This window comes from Papio anubis, chromosome 5 (genome assembly GCF_008728515.1).
Source record: "Papio anubis isolate 15944 chromosome 5, Panubis1.0, whole genome shotgun sequence".
Lineage (NCBI taxonomy): Eukaryota > Metazoa > Chordata > Mammalia > Primates > Cercopithecidae > Papio > Papio anubis.
The window spans coordinates 166,533,590-166,556,678 of NC_044980.1; the positions used below are offsets into that span (position 1 = coordinate 166,533,590).

Genomic DNA, 23,089 nt, shown 5'->3' on the forward strand with positions numbered 1-23,089 from the left:
AGAAGATCACGACCTTTGTATCACCATAGCCTATCACTGCCAAGACATTGTTTTTGCTCAGGGCAGCATTTCATTTCTTGTCGAACTACCTTCTGATTTAGATAGCTATTTTAGGAATACTATGCTTGATTTTAACAGTGGTTCATTCTATTGTGAAATTTTGTTTAAAGGTAATAAAAATAATAAAATTTGAATAACCAAAAAAATTATCATTTTGAAATAGGTGTCTAACACCTACCAATTCATTTTGAAAATAAATAAAATACTTTTCCAGTGGTCTGCTTCCTTAGAAACAGAAAATAGAAAATTGACATTAGCCAGGTGTGGTAGCGTACACCTGTAACCCTAGCACTTTGGGAGGCTGAGGTAGGTGGATCACCTGAGGTCAGGAGTTCGAGACCAGCCTGGCCAATATGGCAAAACCCCATCTCTACTAAAAATAGAAAAATTATCCGGGTGTAGTGGTGTGCACCTGTAGTCCCAGCTACTCCAGGGGCTGAGGCAGGAGAATTGCTTGAATCTGGCAGGCAGAGGTTGCAATGAGTCGAGATCGGACCACTGCACTCCAACCTGGGTGCAGAAGAGAGAGACTCTGTCACCGCCCCCCCAAAAGAAAAGAAAAGAAAATTCGTATTAATTCTGAGATTAGTAAAGAACAATATACCTCTCAGAAAAAAAAAAAAAAGATTTGATTGTTTTAAAGACTTCACAATTCAAAGACAACTTTAATAATCTTAAAAATAATTTCATAAATTATGAATGACCTCATTTGTTTTTCTCTTTCATTTCTAGTTCCTCGTAGGTATGCAGTTTGTGTGTGTATGTTTAAATAATAACGCCTAAAATTGCTACGGGAACTACAAGTTGAATCTATTGGTGTGGCTATTATTAACTTAAATTTTCAAAAGAGCTAGAAAACTTAATTTGTATTTTTCATTTGGGAACAAAAAATCTCCCTTGCTGTAATGGAGTTAAAAAATTTTATTTTTACTATCAACAAAATGCTTAACAGGCCTAGGAACCTTCAAGTGCAGCTTTTGAATTTCTTTATGAATGTGTTATTGATTCCAACTGCTTTGTTGGAAAACTTACTTTTTTTAAACAAATGTTCAAAGGAGTACCTAGCTTTCATAATTCAATTAGGTTTTCTTATAATTTATTTTTAATTGCTTTTCTAAGAATTTTGAGGCTACTACGATTTTTTCTATGTACAGGGATTTAGCTCTTTGTGCTGGGGGAAACGGTTCTCCTCATTCCTTATCTCCCTGTCCTTTCTCTGGTCAGCTGGCAAGTCTGGATGTTATTTTTATCCACGAAATTGTGTATTGCCTTCTCCATAACCAACACCAGTGACAATCCTCTTCCCTAGAGACCGAATTCATTTTCTTTACTGCACACCCAGTCTCATAAGCCTAGAGCCTGAGCTACAGGCTGATTTTGAATTTTGATCCCCCAGGTGGCAGCTTGTGCATTGCTACAATATTATTAGGCTTATCAAGTTTTTTCTTCACCTGGACAGAAAAACTTTTTACTACTGTAGATGCCTAGATGATTATTTGGGGAATATTGTATCTTATTGTTATTCGTGTTTTTTCTCGCTTGTGAAATTGGTACTTGTTACTTAGAAATGGAGCAGCATGAAACAGATTAAAACCACATGCGAGTACATCTGTTTTCAGCCTTCTGAAGCACAGGTTGGATATAGTGAAATAAAGATTCATGAGGCAGTGTTACATTCAGTGTATAGAGAGAACTCTGAAATTTAGGGAGCCTTTTTTCTTTTCTGTGTGTGAAGGGAATAAAGAGACAAAAATAGTGCTTAAAAATTATCAGATGTCACACAGAATATAACAATCCACAGTTTCATGATAGTGGTTGAGTATTTTATATCCAATATATGAAAACAACATAATACTCAATTTGCTTCATTTCACTAGAAAGCCAAAACGAGACAGCAAAATTATTGAGAGAACAAAGGCAATCTACAGACTGTCAAAACATTATAGTTGTTCTTCAGATATTAAATTATGACTCAGATATCATATTATTCCTTTGAATAGTGCGAAAATGGAGTCTTTTTCTCTTCATATTGTTGTAGAATGTATCTTGCTTTCCGTTTTTGAAAGGGAAGGCTCAACATATCCACTGCAATTCCTCTGAGTTTCAGACATTTCAAGTACTTCATTTGAATGTAAGCAATAATGATTGCATTCAGAAATGCAAGTTGTTTAAAGTGCCAGTCTTTTACATATCCCCATGGTGCCCAGGAAACCTATTGCATATGTAGAGTAAGTAGTGGAAGCATGTTATACATCACTGCCTCATGTGTTTCATGCATTGCTTTAAGAGCTGTGGATCTGCTCCAGAAATGCTATGTATTTAATTCCTGACTGCCAAAGGTGGTGTGACCTTGCATTTTAAAACACTTTCATATTTTTTCTTGCTTTATCTACATGTTAAATTTAGAGACCCTTCGCTGACTATTTTTCATTGCTGTAAATTTGTTTGAAACAAATGCTTGAATGAGTGGGCAAGTGATGATTCCATCTGTGCTTCTTTTCTTTGTTGCTAAGCAAAAGAATTTATAATAGCCTTTCTAGAAGAAGATCATGAAACTCAAGTTGAAAGTTTAGTACACAAAGCTTGTTTCATCAGTTTTATAAAAGTTTTTTTTTTATATCATTTTAAGAGAGTGGCTGTTGGGATTATTTAAATTCTGTATCTTTACAGTTGGGGTAGAATTAATTTAGTGCTACTTAAAAATATGTAATAAATAATAGGAAACCTTAACTTTTCTTTTGATACACCATTTTACTAATATTCCTATATTCCAAATTGCAGTCACTTAGTTGACTTAGAGAACACATGTTGTACACTGGTACAGAGACATTAGAACAAGTATTTTATACAGATACTGACTTGATGCAGGCTGAAATAGCTCTAGAAACCTGCTATGAGAGTTGCTAAATGTTGTCACTTATTTATTTCATATGTTATAAATTTGAAGTAATTTGGGAATAAGTACAATTTTTTCAAAACAAAAGGAAGTCCTACTAAAATAGGTTCTGTTGCTTTAATATTAGAATGATTTATTTCAGGTAGGAATGGTGGGGAGGGTCTATAATTTCTTACAGTATTTAACCTTTTTCTATTTAAATTGGTTTGCCTATGGCAAAATAAGAACAGATTACTGGTACCCTAACCTCCAACTTTTTTAAAGGATTAGATGGACATTTTCCTTTAAGGGACATTTAATGGGGCATGATTCAAAGTACCATAAGGAAGAAATGGATAGGCCAGGCATGGTGGCTTACACCTGTAATCCCAGGGCTTTGGGAAGCCAAAGCAGGTGGATCACCTGAGGTCAGGAGTTCAAGACCAGCCTGGCCAACATGGTGAAGCCCGTCTCTACTAAAAATGTAAAAATTAGCTGGGCGCAGTGGCGGGCGCCTGTAATCCCAGCTACTTGGGAGGCTGAGGCAGGAGAACCGCTTGAACCTGGCAGGCGAAGGTTGCAGTGAGCCAAGATCAAGCCATTGCACTCCAGCCTGGGCAACAAGAGTGAAACTCCATCTCAAAGAAATGAAGAAATGGATAATGCAAACCGGTTAATTTTACTTGGATTTATAATCAAATTTCTCCTTCCAAGTAAATTATTAGTATGTGGTACCAAATGTGTCTGGCGAATCGAGGGATCTTTAAATATCATTAAGTCTTTAGGATTCAGAGTTGGCCGGCAGCTGCCTGCCTGTCTGGCTGAAGCTTTCCTGAACCTGGCTGGCTCTTTCTCGCTCGGTTTGGATGATACCAAGTAATTCAAAGTAGCGTAACAGGGGAGTGACTTAAGTCTCTTAAGAATTAAAAAGTTGCCTTACTTCTCAAAGCCTCATAAGTAATGTAGGACGTTAAATAGCAAAGAGTATAATTTACACTGGTCTACAATTAATTGCGTGTGTGGCTATATAGGAATGAAGTGTGTTTCCTCTCCTCCCGTACTCTCCCTCTCTTGACTGTGGAAATGGAACATCCTAAACAGTCTTTCTCTTGCCTTGGCTTAGCTGTGCTGTAGGATGGGACCTGGGCTTCTGTGTTGAGGTAACTTCTATTGTGAGGAAGAAGAGGGCGAAGTTGTGTGGCATGATTTTTTTGTATGAAAAGTGAAGGGTCTATTCTTAATTTTGAACAACTGCCTGCTTTCTGTTTTACTTTTGATCCGGATTTGTTGGATTCCTCACTGTACTGTGTAGGTTGAGCTTACAAAGATGTGGATTTTGAGCAGTGTGATTACCCCCTTTCGGATTTGGGGTTGCTGTTGTTTTTGTCTTTTGGGTTTTTATAAGCGGAGGAGGGGAAGGGGAAATGCCTAGGAAAGAAAATCATGTGATGTATGTGAATGCCGACATGGTCATAGGATCGGACTGAAGTCTTCCTCGCTCTAGCCTCTGAATGGAAATCAACTCGGTTCAAACTAAATGCATCTTGTGTGTGGGCCAGATCCTCATCTGCCCCGTTTACTTACATAACACATACTAGTCCATCGAAAATAGTGATCCTTTGCCCTCTACCTGCTACACGTTTGTGACTGAATATTTAACCCTTGTTTTTATTTGGTCTGAAAATCAAATAAGCAGTTGCCACAAAGGGGGAGTTTGTCTTATGTCATTCATGATGTGGGTCCGTAATTACTTAAGCAGCCCCTTTATCTTAATCCTGAGCATTGAACATAAGGAATCCTATCTTGAGGCCATGACAATTGGTTATCGTTTTATTCTTTGTTACCTGAGTGAGAGGTGAGGGTAACGGTGGGTGGGTGGGGGAAGTATTATAGTAAACTTTTTATGTTATTAGAAGGTTAAACACACATTTAAAAGATTTTTTAACCCATTAACATTATTTTTTCTTTTCAGTTGTAGTAAAGCTCTCTTATTCTATGGTTATTATGACTTAATATTGTTTGACATCCATTCAGGGCAGGGATTTAACTACGTGTGGTAGTTAAAAACTTAGAGATAAATCAGAAAACAAGCAACAATCAGGTAACAAATTAACAAGTACTTTTCTTTAATGTTTTACTTTGTCATGTTAAGTTTTGTGTACAATTTAAGCTTATGTTTTACCATCTGGACAGGCAAAAATAGTAATCTCCACTCAGAAATGAAGTCAGAATGACAATTAAGTAGTAAGATTATCAGACTTTGTCCACAGTTTGTCAATGATAAATATTAGGGACCTTCCTACTGTAAAAAAGAGAAGGGGGCCCACAACATTTATGGTGATCCTTGCCATTCATGTGCCACATCTCAATTAATAGAGTGTATTGTGCACCTTTAATAATGTCACTTTGTTTTTCTATGTTTTCCTTCTATAGTAAAATTCTGTAGAGGTGACGCTTGCTGTCTCATTTCCTGACAGCTACAAAAACAGCCCAAATATCTGCTTAATAAAAAAGCCCTTCGTTTTCTATGAAGGTCTTAAGGCTTTCCTTGATCCTGTTATATAATCCATGACTATGTTATTTGCTGACTTTGGGGGAGGGGAAGAAATGCCGCCTGATTCATAGTTGTCATAAAAATATCCAAGATTCTCTGCATTTAGTTTAGCAACAGGAAGGAGGGAACAGTTCACAATTGTGCCACAGAATTATTACTTCCCAAAACTCCTGCATGGACTTTCTACCTGAATATTGTATGCAGTTGATTCATTTATCAGCTGTATGTGCCTGAATTGTGAATTTCTTGTTTTCCCCCTCACATTCCCATTATCCTCACTACCAAAACTAAAAAGGGGGAGAGAGAAGACTCTGAAATTGTTCTTGCTAGCCCTGTACAATTAGTCATACAATTTGTAAAAGGAATACTTTTTAAGAAGGTTTAAACTAGTTACTACTTTTCAAATCAGACATTGAGATGGTCAGGCTGCCTCTGGGCGTCATTATTTTGTCTAACTCACTGATTCTAAATTCAGTCCTGCACCAGTGCACTCAGTTCTAAAAGCAAGGCTTTGTTTTATTCTGGGTATTACCTGGTAACCAGTCAATTAAGAACATTAGTGGAACTCTGAAGGGAAAGCAGTTCCATAATCTCTTTGGAATCCAGTTGGGCTGATGCCAGTTGCTGTATATTGGAAAAGAGAAGGAGGAATCAACCAATTAGGGCTCCCTTTTAGTGCCCTGAGAAACCAACGATAAAGAGCAAGTCTTAATTCTGAAGAGCAGCCGTGATTAATTGAAATATAAATAACTTTTTAAAAATCTAACTTCTGCTGGCTATAATGTTCCAAATAATAAATGTCTGGCATGGTTGACTAAATAGAGGTATTTAAACCAGCTGCCTGATTTCTTTATTGTAAGGATCCGAAGTTGTTAGCATGTAACAGACTTTTCCAAATGTTATGAAATAAAAGGAGAAGTGTTTAGGGTTGTATTCAAACCTGGTTTGGCCACTAGTAGTGCCTTAGGTTGGTCACTTCTCTCTAGACCTCAATTTCCTCACCTGTAAACAGAGGGGTTGAACTTAATAATCTTTACATTACCATCAGCAATTCAGTCTTACATTACAAAACTGAAGGTACAGTTTTACATTTTAAAACTGAAGGTTTTTATGGTGTAATGACTGAAAGTAGCCCATGAATATCATGTGAGTCTGGGTGTGGCAGTATTTCATATGGAGTAGTTTGTGTAAGGGATATAATCAGAAATCAGATTTAGTTGGTTGTGTGAAGGCTTTGGGTCTAAACTACATCTTTTCTTTTTGAGATAGACCTAAAAATATTATGTTTAGAAAACAGTTGTTTAAACTTGGCCTCATGAAATGTTTTTGTTCTCCATTTGTGAACCATGTGCCTCTTCAGCCATGGGAATTATTTGATAGAGCCTGTGAACCCATTAGTGACCAGGCATTCCAGTTAGATGATAGATGTCACTGATGTATGCATGATTATCTTCCAAAAGCATGTGGATGCTGATGTAATGCAATTAAAATACATTTAAAGGTGTTGCTGAATTCATAGTAGCCTTCTGATATTAAGATTTTTTTTGTTGTTCTGTTTTACTTGTAGCATTCATTAGGGTAGAGGTAGGGGTAGGAGTCTTCAGTTATTATTATGGAGGAAAGCCTCTCTGAAATATTTTGATCAAAGTAGATTTTAATAGTTGTTATAACAGATTATGAAATACTGCTCTAGAGAACTTCCCTAATTTTTCTGCTTTGTACTCCTGCCATTAGAATGCTCCTTTTTACAAAAAAGAACATAACATAAAAAAGGAATTTAACAGAGGAATTGGTGAGGAGGAGGAGGACAGGGAGGAGTGAGGAGGCTACTTACCCTCTCCCAGATTGTCCTCTCCACCAAGTAGCATTTTGAAGCTTCCTGACATCTGAAGCCATCTTTATTCCTTTGTGGCAGGGTTAAGAATATGGGCTGCTGAGGCTCTATCCTCCATGATGCCGGGGGTAGAGGGAGCCATCTGACGAGATGGGTGCACTTCACGTAGTATAACATGGCAGCTCTTGTTAGGCGGGGAAAGCAGGTGCTCCTAAAGCCTCTTTAAGCCACGTGGTTTGGAAGAGTCTTATATTTTAGCTTCTGCTTATACTCCACCTGCACAAATATTTGAACATATTCGATGTGTCAGGTGGGTTGAAGGATAATTTTGATGCTGGGCTGCGTTTTTCCTTTTCAAGGTAGACTTGGACCTTCTGTATGGGAAGCAGCGTTAACAACCAGTATCAAGTGAAAGGCTGCTTACTTCTGATACCATTTCTCTTTTATTCAGTGACCCTTCTGAGAATGATTTCTTACCCAGATCCTTATAGTAAACTTTTATGTGAGTTTTGTGGTCTTCATTTTATAGTTGAAAAAAATTGGAGATCCCAGAGATACAACAGCTTCTGTAAAGTCACTCAGATTCCTGGTACCTCCAAGGGTCAATATAGGAGGAACACACAGCTTCTGGCTCCTGGTTCAATGGCCTGAGTATTTATTGTGTAGCCTCTGAGAAGGAAACAAACATAAGAAAACGTAAACATTTTTGTCTAGTATGCTTTGACAGAGGGTAGGCATTCAATTTTTTTTTTCCTCTTTTTCTTTCTTTCTTTCTTTTTTGAGACAGGGTCTAGCTCTGTTGTCCATCCTGGAGTGCAGTGGCACAATCTTGGCTCACTGCAGCCTCCACTTCCTGGCTCAAATGCTCCTCCCACTTCAGCCTCCCAAGTAGCTGGTACTACAGGTGCCTGCCAGCACCTGGATAATTTTTGTATTTTTTGCAGAAATGGGGCTTTGCCATGTTGCCTAGGCTGGTCTCAAACTCCTGGGCTCAAGCAATTCACCCACCTTGGCCTCCCAAAGTGCTGGGATTACAGACATGAGCCATCATGCCTGGCCAAGATTTCTTAATTTCAATTTAGGAGATTGTACAAAATTTAAAAATCTGTATTTTATCATAATCTATGAAAGATTCAGACCTCACATTTGGCTGGTTTCATACTGAAGTGCACCTTTTTGGGAGTGGAAACTTTTCCAAGTTGACTTGTTCTCTTCCCTGATTCTGATTCACCAGATTTGCCATGGGACTTAAGCATGTGTGTTCTTCATGTGATTCAGATATACTTCTTCCCTTCCCACCCCCACTTTTGCGCCACTTTGGATGTATACGTAAAGTCAAAAGCTGTCTGAGGTCATTCATATAACAAATATACATCAGGCATCTACTGTGCACCAGGCACTATGGTTGTTGGGATATATCAGGGACTAACTAAAAACAAAGGTTCCAGCTTGTTTTCCAAATAATTACCAGACATCTTTGAATATCCTGTTTATTATTTAATTTAGAAGATTAATAAGAGGAAAAGTAAGAACGCTGAGTATTGATAGGAGAAAATAGGTAGTGGGCCTTCTGAAAAATAACAAAAGGTGAAATTCTTGTATCAAATATAAAATGCAAGTCCATTCTTCATTAAGGTTCAGAAAAGTTGTCAGAATTCCTGTTAAGTAAGTGACGTGACTAGAGTTAATGATAGTTCTGTATGCAGAAAGCCAACTAGTGACTTTACAGATTGCTTTTTGGGGTTTGGACTTCAGTAAACAGTTTTAAGGCAGCTTTTTATCAGTATAGTAGTATTCTATTTTATAAAATAATGGTTATAAATAAGAAACAGTCTTAATTCTTTTTAGTTTCTGTAGTCAGAGAAAAGTCTAATTAGATTTCTTGTGGCTTCTCTCTCTTATCTCTAAAGTTCTCAGTCATTTACACTGACTTACCTTGTGGTCCCTAGAGACTTCATAAGTTTATCTTGGTGTTTTTTTTATGTTCATGTCAGTACAGAGAGCCATTTGTCAAAATTATTTTCACCTTGGGGCCAGTTCTTTATGTTTGTTTATTGGTTCTTTTAATATATGTATCTTGTAACATGCGCTTCTTTTAATCAAACTTTTTGCAAGGTAGGAGAATTTTAATTTACTGCCTTGGCTTTTTTTCTGGATTGCTTTAATTTTTTTCTACTACTCGGTCTGTTTTTCCACTTTTCTTTCCATTATATTTTTTTCACCCTTTTTTTCCAACTGACTTTGGCTGGCTTAGTTTGGACAAAAACTACACCTAGTTTTGCTGAGTTTTTAAGAGCTTAAAAAATTGCCATTAATCACTGGTATCATAACATCCTCTTAAGGCAAGTTATCTTGTTGCTCTGTCCTCTAAATGTAGCATCTAGAGTCAGAAGGCTTCTGGCAAGGATAAAAATAGTCTTCCTGCTTGCTGGTTTGTTGTTAGCTTTACTGGCAGTAGGAAATCTTTTGAATTCCTTAATTGGGTCAGCTTCTTACTAGTTTCTCTCTAGACATCCCCTCCTGCCTGAAATTCTTAGATGCTTTTAGATCTTGCAGCTTCACACCTGCCCCGAGTTGTAGTCAAAGCAGTCCTTCCTTCATATGAAACCTTCCTCCCATCTGTAGAAACATACTCCATTGACCTCACCCATCTTACACATAAGTGTTATTTTATTTTGCCACTATTACAATCATCATACCACAACTGAAACATTAAATTTGGGGTTTTGGTTCAAAATGAAGATCTTTCCTGGTTTTATTGAAAAGAAAAAATTTAGGTTGAATTTTTGAAGTTTTTATTAAAATTCTTTTGTATCTTTGCCAGTTTGGCTTTGATAAAAGTAAGGGGTTAGGTTTTGTTCTTTTCTCTCTTCCTGAGAAGACTTATATCCCTGTTTTTAACCAAGGATACTAGCAAATTCTCATTTCTCTGAAGCTGAAATATCCCATAGATTTGCCACTCCCTTCTCCAAGGTGCCGGTTTGGAACTTTTTGGCCAAAAGAAATCCTCCCTGTCCTTTCTCTTACAAGTGGAAAACTGTTGGTTATCTTCGGCTTATTACTGGGGAAGGGAAAGGAATTAATTTGGTTAAGTACCTACTGCATATCGAGAGACTTTTCTTGGCATTCTGCAAACATTATCTCAAGACTGTCTCACAACAGCTTTGTGAAGTCGATGGAATTATCTCTGTTTTCCTGAGGTTCAACAAAGCTAAATAATTTGACCTAGGTCACAAGATGATACAGCTTGACTCTACCCGTTACACTGCATCTTCCATGGCAGAGAGACCATCAGCTGCTGACTTTGCTTCATTCGTTGTCCACAGCTGTTTATTGAGCACCTTTCTCTGCTCCAGGCTCTGGGATATCAGACCCAAAATCCATAAAGATCTCATTGCCCTACAGCAAGAGATTAAAACAAGTAATGTAAATACAGTGTAATAAGTGTGAAGAATACTGAAAGGAGTACAGAGGGTTATCTGAATCACAGCAAGGATGATGTAGGGCAGGGAAGGCTTCTCATAAGATGTGAGGCCTAATAGGGGAACTGCCTGGACAAAAGTGTGGAGGCTTGAGTGGTAAGACATTGAGGGGCAGAGAGAGAGAGGAGGGCATTCTAGGTAGAGGGAGTAACCCAGAAGTTGAAGTTACAGGCCAGCAGTTCTGAATGGCTGGAGTGCCTGATGTGGGAAGCGAAATGGCAGTGTGGAGAGTTAAGAAAGCCATTCATTCAAAGATTTTTGTAAGCACTGGCTTTTGAGCTGAAAGCCAAATCTGTAGCAGAGAAGGGTTTTGTTTAGCCTAAACTCTGTGTGTGTTTAGTGAATTTTAAGTGGCTCTTTGGGAGGGGACAAGACTCTTCAGTTGATAACAGTTTCAGCCAGTTCCTTCTTTGTGATTTTGCATGGGAATGTCTTTGTTGGAGTTGGTTGTAGCACAGATAGATAAGGGGGTAGAATAAGCTTACTGATTTTGATTTGGGGAGTTATTTTTGTGTCAATAGACTAAATTATTAAAAATTAAATTTATACCATTAAGTTATAGAACATATTGAATGCTGTTTTGTTCATACTGATATGTCTTTTGCATTTGTGTAAGTATAAAGTTGACATTCATAACCAGTGGATTTATTACACATTTCTTGAGCTTTGCTGTCCAGTGTCCAGGTCCCCACAGCACCATCTTGCTTCAAGCCTCAAGTGGGGTTTGTAAAAACAGAAGATGTGCAGGGCTAGGAGGACTACCTCCTTTAAAATATTACTTATGACAGTATAGTTTTGATTCACTTAGATGTGAGCTAAACAAAAGTAGCAGGAGCAGAGGCGGGAGCAGCACTTCTAGTTAGGTAGTCAACAACAACACATGTATGTGTGTGTATATTTATTAGAAATTTTTAATGGTGCTCACTGAAGACTCCTCTGCAAACACCCTGCTTTTCTTTGGAGTATCCACATTTTTATAGGGTGAATCAATCAAAAGTTGATCCTTAAAATTTTTATGCCACTTGTCACTTTATAGTACTGTCTGTATGTTTTGGAGAACCTTGCAGAGTTATTTCCTATTATCCTTCCTTGGCCTGTACCATGTTGTCAACACTGTTGTCATGACTGTGGAAAAGAAAAGGTTATAGATAGCGTGAAATCTAATTGCGCTGCAGATACATTTGGTACTTTTCGGTGTTTGTGTGTTTGAAATGGCAGCATTTATTTTATTATTTCCTGTTGAATTATCGGTAGTGGTAATATCTGGATTATTCTTTAGAAAATAACTTATTTTACCTAATTAATTAAAGTAATACTTATATATACTGCTAATGTAAAGGAGGATTTCCTCTAGTCTTTTCTCCTTTTATTTTTTGACTTGGTTACTTTAGTTAGTGTCTTAAAAGGATGTGATACTACATACTGTTCTTTTTAGCACCTCCTCCCCCAACCTATTCTCAGTCAGTCTGTTGGTAAATATTGGTTCTTCCAACTGGCAAATGCTTAGCATAGAATTGCCTAGTTGACGTATGGATCTTTTCTAGGTTGTAGGATTTGGTAGTGTAGATCCCCAGAGTCACTCTGTATCTGTTGCCTATATTTGGCTAGGTTGAGTCATGTCACCAAATATAGCCTATGCCTTCGGCATGATGTATGCCAGGCTTCTGGTTCCAAATTCTGCAGCTGGCCTCCAGAGACTACTACTTTTCCTGTCATAATGTTCCTTAAGATTAGGGCTGCTGACCAGGCGGTATTTTTTATATTTATAACACAGTCAATACCAAGAGCTTTCAAAGATTGAATTTTGCCTATCAAATAGGTTCACATGCTGAAATCCGAATCCTTTCCTTCACCCTTGAGAAATTAATTCTGAATGTGCCCAAACCTGGATAATGATTAAAGATAGATGAGTTCTTGGCCAGGCGCCATGGCTCATGCCTGTAATCCCAGCACTTTGGGAGGCCAAGGCAGGGGCATCACCTGAGGTCAGAAGTTCAAGATCAGCCTGGCCAACATGGTGAAATCCCGTCTCTACAAAAATACAAAAAAAAATTACCCGGGCACGATGGCGGGTGCCAGTAATCCCAGCTACTCAGGAGGCCGAGGTGGGAGAATCACTTGAACCTGGGAGGCGGAGGTTGCAGTGAGCCAAGATCACGCCATTGCATTGCAGCCTGGGAGACAGAGCGAGACTCCATCTGAAAAAATAAAATAAAATAAAGATGAGTTCTCAAAAATCCAACCAAACAAAACAGCAGGCAGGTACTGGGTTATATTAATATTCAGACATCTCAATTTTTATTTTATTATACTTTATTTATGAAATACTGATGTTTTGAGTTCAGTGGAATTAACTCATCAAATGCTCACCTGGTACCCAAACAGGAAACTCAAGATGCCTAGGTATTAAAAGCTCTAATTCCAAAGGGGGCTTTAATGTAAAAGAGATAAGAAGGTTAGCCAGAAGCTGAAATGATTAGGTAAGCAAGTTAGTTGTTGCTTTGTAGCTACAAATAAAATTTGGTGAGTTCGTTAAAAATATGTTTCCGGCCAGGCATGGTGGCTCACACCTGTAATCCTAGCACTTTGGGAGGCCGAGGCGGGAGGATCACAAGGTCAGGAGTTCAAGACCAGCCTGGCCAATATGGTGAAACCCTGTCTCTACTGAAAATAGAAAAATTAGCTGGGTGTGGTGGCGCGTGCCTGTAGTCCCAGCTACTCAGGAGGCTGAGGCAGAAGAATCGCTTGAACCCAGGAGGCAGAGGTTGCAGTAAGCCAAGATCGCGCTACTGTGCTGCAGCCTGGGCAACAGAGTGAGACTGTGTCTCAAAAAAAAAAAAAAAAAAAAGATGTTTCCTCGTTGGGAAAGCTGTTTTGGAAAAAGGTGAATCTGAAAAAAAAATACATTTGAAAAAATCCTTGAGAAAATTTATGCCTACGCAAAAGCCTGCATGCCCATAGATGTTTACGGAAGCTTTATTCATAATTGTGAAAACTTGGAAAAACCAAGATACCCTTCAGTAGGTGCATATAGATTAGTAAACTGTGATCCATCCAAACAATGGACTGTTATCAAGCACTACAAAGAAATGAGCTATGAAACCATGAAAAGATGTGGAGGAACCTTAAATGCATATGACTAAGTGAAAGATGGCAATCTGGAAGGCTGCATACTTTATGATTCCAACTGCATGATAGTCTGGAAAAGGCAAGTCTGTGAGACAATAAAAATGCTAGGGGTTGGGGGCTGGCAAAGAGGGATGAAACTACTTTGTGTGATACCATAATGGGTGGACACGTGTCATTATACATTTGTCCAAACCCACAGAATGAACACCAAGAGTGAACCCTCATGTAAACTATGAACTTTGGGTGTAACAAATGTATAGGTTGGTGCAAAAGTAATTGCAGTTTTTGCCATCAACCTATACCACTCTGGTGGGGATGTTGATAATGGGGTAAAGCTATGCATATGTGGGGGCAGGGGAATATCAGAAATCTCTGTATCTTCCTCTCCATTCTTCTGTGAACCTAAAATGCTCTAAAAAATAACATGTATATATTTATTTATAAGTATGCAAATATGCTTATATATAAACACACATTTATGTATCAACATAAAAATATATATTTATATATAAACTACATACACACCCTTCATTGGGAACATGGAGTGAGGGCCACTGTCTCAGGCATGGGAGGGGATTATCAACTAGCTAGCCATGGAATAGAAAATCCATAGAAATTTACACCAATGCAGCAGAAAGGATATTAGAACAGAAATAAAGGAAAGAGTACAAGGAGAGTGCAAAAAGGTTGTAGATAACCAAATTCCCATGGCACTTTTAATAGGAGCTTTTGAAAGATACCCAGAAAGGAAATGATATGTGTTATCCATAATAGATTATGGACAGCTCTGTAGATATTTTAGTTGTGGAGAGAATTTACAGAAGAGTAGGGCACACAGGTTAGGCAAGCATTATGAAAGTTAAAAAAAGAAACAGTTTCTTAATGTCACTGCCTATATGTTAAAATTTAAGTAGAAAGAATAGCTGATTGTTTAACAGAATGTCACAGGTGTGTTTGCTACTAGAGCCCACAATTGATTCTAACCTGACAACAGGAATCATATCACAAGGCCGGATCAAAAAAATTAAAAACAAGTATCACTTTCAGAGTTCAGCTATGAACTTTGCCAGTAATTCTTCATTGTCGCATTGTGTCTTAGCTGGAGGGTAGAATGACTGTAACTTATAAGGCCAAGGGACAGCGAAAGTGTTAAAGGTCACTACTTTGGTTGCGGGAGGTCTCTCCAGGAGATATGTGATGAGTTAATCTCATAATTGAGTTAAAGGACCGTTTTGTTACTGTCAAGTTGAAATTTTCTTTTTAAAAGGTACCCAAAACATGAGTTTGTGATAAAGTGGAACTTCATTTGTGAAACTTCATTGTGAAACCAGCCTGTTTAGTAATTGTCTTTTGGATTCTCATTGTTCATTATCCTCCCTTAGGGCTGGGTGAGGTGGCTCATTCCTGTAAACCCAGCACTTTAAGAGGCTGAGGTGGGAGGATTGCTTGAGCCCAAAAGTTCAAGACCAGCCTGGGTAACATAGGGAGACCCCCATCTCTACAAAAAATAAAAAATTAGCCAGGCGTGGTGGCATGCATCTGTCGTCCCAGTTACTTGGGAGACTCGAGATGGCAGGATCACTTGAGCCTGGGAGGTCAAGGCTGGAACTGAGATAGCACCACACTGCACTCCAGCCTGGGAGACGGAGTAAGACCCTGTCTCAAAAATTAAAATAATAATAATAATAATCATAATCATAATAATAATCCTTTCTTGGCATCAAATAAGAGGCATTATCGTTCATATAGAACAGCCTTAGTTTCTATTGCAATGTTAGCATTAAATAATTAGAATATCTTCTTGAAGATAATAAGACTTTTCCTCTTAATATTTCAACAAATGTTATCATATATTTTTGTCTCTATATTGATTTAGTCTTTCTTCTGAAAATGTTTTATGATAAATGAAAGTGTGTGATAGCTCTTATTCATTTACTAGAGAGTTTTAGAAGTATAAAATCTGTATATATGTTCCATTACAGAAAATCAGCTGCTACTTTTAGTTGTAATTCAGAAACAGTACTCTGTTCCCACCTCCCAAGTTTTTGTTTGTTTGTTTGTTTGTTTGTTTGTTTGTTTTGAGACGGAGTTTTGTCTTTGTCATCCAGGCTGGAGAGCAATAGCGAGATCTCAGCTCACTGCAACCCCCACCTCCCGGGTTCAAGCGATTCTCCTGCCTCAGCCTCCCCGGTAGCTGGAAATGATTGCAAACGTGCACCACCATGCCTGGCTAATTTTTGTATTTTTAGTAGAGACGGGGTTTCACCACCTTGACCAGGCTGGTCTCGAGCTCCTGACCTCAGGTGATCTGCCCACCTTGGCCTCTCAAAGTGCTGGGATTACAGGCATGAGCCACTTCACCTGGCCCTCCATCCCCCAAGTTTTTAACAGGGTCATGTTCTTGCTCCTAACATCTCAAGTTTATCCTTTTAAAAATATATATTTGTGACAGGCCATAGATCCAGGCTTTAGTTAAAAAGCAGCCTAGATAGAATTCAGTAGATTTGGGTGCTTGGCTATGTACATTAGCATTAAATAATGAAACTAATTTTTAGGAATAAACTGAAATATCAAAATTAATTTTTACCTTTTTTTCTTCCATCTCCATTCCTACCTCCACTCCCTATATAGGAACAAGCTGAAATTTAAATGGAACAATTACCAACTTAATTTCTTTTAAATCCTTTCATTTGGTTTTAAAATTGTAGGAAAATTATAAAATTTAGAGTTTATCCAGACTTCAAGTTTTGGATATGGATTAATTAAAGCTGTTGGCAATAGAGAATAGTCTCCTCTTTTCATTACATGAGTTCATTACTATGAGACTATTTCAAAAAAGCAGCATTTTAAAACATTGAAGACCTTAAGTTCCTTTCTAAAGAGTTGTTAATATGTAGCTGTTGGATTGATGGGACCCCATGTTAGCTCTGGTTCTCAGAGTGTTCAGTGGAACTAGGTGGAGTCCTTGCAGGCATCCTGGAAGGCCTGCCCCAGCCCCAAGTCATCGGAGAACCTATGTGTATCCGTTTTTCCTTAGCCTTTGAGAGTCATGGTTCTGTGGGGTCAAAATTCAGACTGCTGTTTCCTAAAGGAATGTTTGTAGTTCTGAGTCACTTTAAAATTCCTGTTCTAAATCCTGATTTATAGAGGGCGGAACTATCGTAGAGAACTACCAGCCAGGTTCCCCTATCCATTCCTTAGATGAGGAAGGCCTGTTGAGGGTTCTTCAGTCATTCTTCTCAAGGTGGGTGCAGATGGCATATGAGGTTTGGACACTTAAAAGTGTTACATGATGATTCTTATTTTATAACTTATAGTTTAGAACTAGGTCCATATGTGTACTCAGTAAGGATTTGTAGTGTAGATAACTCAACTTACATGTTGAAACTCTTCCAAAACAGAAATGTAATTCCTTCAAGATAGAGAAATCCCAGTGCCATTCCCCCTCATGTGTTATTTGTGGCTACCAATTTGGAAGACAGTTCATCTGACAAAAATTTTAGTACCTTCACAAATTCTTTTTTGAGAGATATCTTGGGTGCCCATTTTAGTTTCAAAAGTAGATTTTGACACACTTCAAAATTCAGAGGAAAGTAACCCAGCATTTAGTGAGTGCCTGCTGTGCCCTGGGCTTTTGATGTTTTTCATCATATGTGAGTTCAGTGAAATGTTCTTCTTCCCTCTGAGAATATTTCGCCAAACCTGAAATTAAACCCGTTAGCCTGTCTCCACATGTAGGCATAAGCGTGGCACTTTTCTTATGAGTCACATAGGAAAATATTACTGCCAATTACATACTTTCAAAAGTAACAAAACACTACACAAATGAAGAAAAATTTTCACATTTATTGGGGCAGAAATGTGAAGATTGTCATAATGAGTTGCTATTACATAATGGTATAAAGAAAATTACCTTGGATGAGGATTTGCAAATTAGAAGGACCTAGTTAAATATGAGAAATATTTTCTTTTCCTACTTTCAAACTTTTCCTTTTTGAATATTGATGAACATACTGATTGATATATCCTCTGATTCAAATACCTTGCCTATTTGAAAGCAAGTCAATTAGCTCTGTTATTGAATAAGTTTAAACCATCTATGAAAACAGTAAATTTAGTAACGGCCTTCTTTTACCTTCAGGTCGTCTAAACTATTCATATCCAGGATCCGATAGCTCTCTGCTTATTAATGGTAAGTGATAATCGATTTACCCTAGTGAAGTGCACAAAGCTGATACAGTAGTTGTGCTTCAGCAGTGGAGAAATGACATTAGTTTGTTCCGTAATGATAACTGTAAGTTGCTATTAAACTATCAGCTATTTTAAGAATAATTCTTTTACCTCAAAATTGTGGCAGAAACTTTTCTTTTTAATTTGAGGGCCAACTGATTCCCTGTCTTGAACTTGGTGACAATCAGAATAAATGAAAATCCCATAATGATACCTAAAGACTGGCTTTGTCTAATGTTAGCTTCTGTAGAGTATCCTTTGAAATGTTAACATAAAAGCCATTTCCACGTGGCTGGAAAAATGTTCCAAGAGGAAAGGATAAGCAGAGATCTAAAACCAGAAAAAGGCAGCCTAAAACCACAGTACTTGACATTGCATAGGACAAGGTCATTTGCTGTTTGCTGTCTAACAAAAACAAGAAAAATGAAGTTTTGTTGGCTTTCCATTGCCTTCATTAGATTCTCCTTTCCTGTGCTAATGTTCTGTTGAGTTCTCTTTTTACGTGCATAGTGAAGCAAGCTAAGTTTCACCAGGAGGAGGGAACATCCACTCACAAGAATTTTAGTGTCTGTTTTTTTAGTATCATGGTCTAAAACAATTGGATGAAATACAGAGGTCTTGTTTACTTACTTTCTACTAATTTACTTTGGAATGTGGATTTCAAATTTCTGTGTGTAGAAAATGCCTTCCATTTGTCAAAGCTCATTTTAAGTTCCACAACCCCTAACAAGTGTTATGGACTAAATAGCTGTATTCTCATCATTCCCAAAACAAATAAAATTTAAAATTCTTCCATTCCTTGATTTTAGTATGTTGTGAATAAGGAGTTAAAAAATATTTTTATCACTGGATCTCCTTTTTGACTAGTGTTTGAAATCAATATGTTGTAGAACTTAGAAATTGCTGGGTACATCAGATCTTCTGGAGACTAAATAGCTTATAAAATCTTACTTGGTCCTCAGATGTAGGTCTTTTCATGCTACAGTGCCAGAAATAATACCATAATATAGTGTTCTAGCATAAATGTATTAGGCCAAAAACCAAACCCAGTGGTGACAGTGGCATCAGGATAAGGAGAACATAAGGGATATATATACATGTAGAAGAGTTTACCTTTTCCTTTGGAACTAGTTCGAGTCAGTTCCAGGTACTGGAAATTGTAGTGAAACAAGATTTGGGGTATTGCTGTGTCATCTTAGGCAAAGTGATCAACTCTTCTTTGTCCCAGTTTCCTTATGAAGGTGTTCCTGTTGGATTAGTTAGTTGCCTCTGGGGCCCATCTTTGTTGAGGGTTGTCAAGAAAAATAAGCTCTCTCTAGTGGGTTTTCCTTAAAGCTAAATTCACTTAACTAGGAAAAAAAGTCAGCACTTTGGGAGGTTGAAGCAGGAGGATTCCTTGAGCCCAGGAATTCAAGAGCAGCCTGGGCAACATGGGGAAACCTTGTCTCTACAAATGATTTTTAAAAACTCACGAGGTGTGTTGGCACATGCTTGTAGTCCCAACTACTTGGGAGGCTGAGGTGGGAGGATTGCTTGGGATGGGGAGGTCAAGGGTGCAGTGAGCCATGATTGCACCACTGCACTCCAGCCGGAGTGAGAGTGACACCCTGTCTCAAAAAAAGAAAAAAAGTATACTATTATGAGATTGCCTTTCCTTTTTTCTTCATTACTATCCTTTCTTTCTTAGATAGATTATTTTTAGTGATCTTGTCAGTGAAAAAATAAAAGTAACTTTTTCCCAGAATATTTATGTTTTCAAATTTTACTGGTCTGTGAACTCTAAGAGAAAACTAAATAGTTTTTAATGTTGCATACATGGAAATTTTGTTTATTATAAAGACATACTGACTTGGGTTAACATTGCCTCAAACTGAAAGACATGAAGATAAAGGACAAAGAGAGATGTCTTTCTTTTAAGAAACATCTCTTGCTGGCTCCTTAAGCAAGACCCAGGAGCGTGGGGCTACGATTGCCATGGTCTCGGGTCTGGTATTGAGCTTCATGAGGCCCCAAAACTTGATTTTGTCAGATTTGATGAAGGATTAGTTTTTAGTAACCAACCAGTTAGGACCAGATGCCAATTTATTCATTTATAATGAAGCATAAAACTTCCAGGTAGACCAGATACCGGGGATGACTGCTCGACTGACGTATTCCCTCTGCAGTAGCAATGTCCGGATTAGAGCAGAAGATTGCTTGAAAGTCATGAAATTAGATCTAGGTAGGGAGGAGAGGTGTTGAGACAATTTTTTAGTGACCTTGATCAAGATATGCACATTGTCCATTCTGTCAGTCATGTTTGTAAAATATCTTCTAGAGTGGATCACATCTGTAGACAAATTAATCTCATTGATGTATTCATTCTTAGTAGTTTTGCTCTCACTTTAGCTCAGGTTTTGGGGGTACCTGTATTGCAAATCTGGCATAATGAATCGTGCTTAGTGAAGATTAATTAAAGAATTACAAATACTACCCATCACATTTTGTTGTGGTGAAGATGTGTGGAAGTCACTTAGCATAGCACCTGGCACATAGTAAGTCAAAATAAGAGAATTAGAATAAGCAATATTTTTGGTTAGGAATTAATCTCATTCATGTGTTGATTCTTAATAGCTGAAAATATATAAGGAAAAAAATATAGAACAAAGGATTAATATGAGTTTGTAAAAACTGTTGAAAGTTGAACATGCTTTCGTTGTCTGTCATTAAGGTAAATAATCTAAAACTATGCACTTTCAAATGCATTCCCTTCATGTCTTGTGTCCATACAGCCTTTTCTTAAAACTGAAAATAAAAGCGTAATTTATTTATTATGTCACTTTATAGTCATTGTTTAATTTTAAGACTGAAAGGTGCTGTAAGGAACAGTTCTTCCTTGTCCACCATTATCTATTCAGGCTTCTAAAAACCTTTAATAAGGTGATTATATAGCCTCTCTGCTTTGTTTCAATGGTAACTTTCAGAGCTTTTTCTTCCAAGTATCTGTTGAAAGCCCTTTCTTGTTTTATTTCGCTAAAAATGTAGAGCAGCTGTTTATTCTCTTTCTCACATGAATGTTTGAATTTTGACTATCTGATTTTTATTTTATGCTTTATTTTGAAATTTTCGAGCACCCTCAATGCTTTTAGAAAGAGGTTTAAATCCTCAATAAATAAAAAGAAAATCCCCTAACCAGCCTCTTATTGGAAAAATAATAACAATAATTAAAAGAAAAAAAGTCAGAGTCACCAACCAGTTTTCAGTGGCTTATATTGGACTAAGGTTGTAATTTGCCTTTACAAAGATAAATAGGTTGTATTCATCCATGGATCAAATTATTTTTTTGCCCTGCTCGATCATCAATTTCCTACAGTTTCATACAGTGACTTTCATGTACCACTCATGTTAAAAGGCAGTGCCAATATAATTCAACAATGATTGGTAATTGTGTTAAGAATGTTACAGTTCATACTCTAGGGAATTTCTCAATTTATTGCTGTGTTAATAGTTGTAGAGATTTTTTTGAGGGGCTATCTTGGGGAGAGTTCTTGGATTTTCAGTGTATTTTTAAAACCAAACTCCCTAAAGCTACTTTTTGGGTGCTGCATTAGTTTGCTAGGGCTGCTATAATAAGTACTGCTGACTACTGGCTTAAACAGAAATTTATTTCATCACAGTTCTGGAGGCTAAAGTACAAAGCAAGGTGTCATCAGGGTTCATTTCTTCTGAGGCATCTCTCTGTGGCTTATAGATAGCTGTGTCACCGCATGGTTTTCCCTCTGTGCACGTCCATGTCCTAAGCTCTCCTTATAAAGACACCAGTCATATTGGATTAGGGCCCACCCCACTGACCTCATTTAACCTTAATTACCTTTGTAAAGACCCTGTCTCCAGATATAGTCACATTCTGAGGTACTGGAGGTTAGGACTTCAACAGATGAATTTGGACAGGAGGGTGGGGGTAGAGGGTGACCACACAATTCCACCCGTAATAGATGCCTTTTACTAGTAAATTTCATGTAGTAGGGATACAGTTAAAATGCCCATTTTATGGTTATGAGAAGCAAGCCTAAAACTTAGTTTCCCAGTTAAGTGACAAGAAGTGCTAAACATAGGCCAGTTACCCCAAATTCCTCTGGAGTATCTTGGCTTAGCTCTGAGATAGACATTGGATTAAAAGATTAATTTTCCTCTAACCCAGCTTGAAGTTTTATTTTACCCAAGAAACCACCACCACCTCTGTATAGAAATGCTTGTGCATTATACCTTTTTTTTTCTCTAACCTTTCATTCCACTGCTCTAGCCCTCAGGATTAGCTACTTCAAAAATGAACCTTGTGGCAGGAGAAAGTTATAGAGCAAAAAAAACCTGTTAAGTTTTAACAACTCATGTATTTTCTTTCCTTTGAGGAAGAGATTAATAAGGGATCTATTAAGGGTAGCACAGAACAACACTTCTTTCTTTCTTTCTTTCTTTCTTTCTTTTTTTTCTTTTGAGATGAAGTCTGCTCTGTCATCCAGGCTGGAGTGCAGTGGCTCCATCTCGGCTCACTGTAGCCTCCACCTCCCAGGTTCAAGCGATTCTCCTGCCTCACCTTCCCAAGTAGCTGAGATTACAGGCACCTGCCACCATGCCCAGCTAATTTTAGTATTTTTAGCAGAGATGGGGTTTCACTATATTGGCCAGGCTGGTCTCGAACTCCTGACCTCAAGTGATCGGCCTGCCTTGGCCTCCCAAAGTGCTGGGATTACAGGCGTGAGCCACCGCACCTGGCCCAACATCTCTTAATTATAGTTTTTTGGAATGAAAGGAAGAAGATTGTTTGCTTGGGAGGGGGAAGAAATCTATCAAAAAGGAAGGTATAATTTACTCAAGAGAAATGTAGATGATGATCACTTACCTAAAATGTATGTAATATGGTTCTAGTTGCTACAATAATAAGCATG

The 23,089-nt window shown here is 37.8% G+C and overlaps 1 protein-coding gene across 4 annotated transcripts in view; it reads left to right on the top strand.

Annotated features, from left to right (window-relative positions):
• Positions 1–23,089, top strand: part of CPEB4 (cytoplasmic polyadenylation element binding protein 4) — a 71,598-nt gene that overhangs the window by 25,485 nt on the left and 23,024 nt on the right. For 2 of the 4 annotated variants that reach the window (XM_003900535.4, XM_009209586.3), the window contains exon 3: positions 18,076–18,126. The exons of the other annotated variants lie outside the window; for them this stretch is intronic. In XM_003900535.4, coding sequence (XP_003900584.1) covers positions 18,076–18,126 — 51 coding nt within the window. The remainder of the gene's footprint in view (positions 1–18,075; positions 18,127–23,089) is intronic. 4 annotated transcript variants of the gene reach the window in all.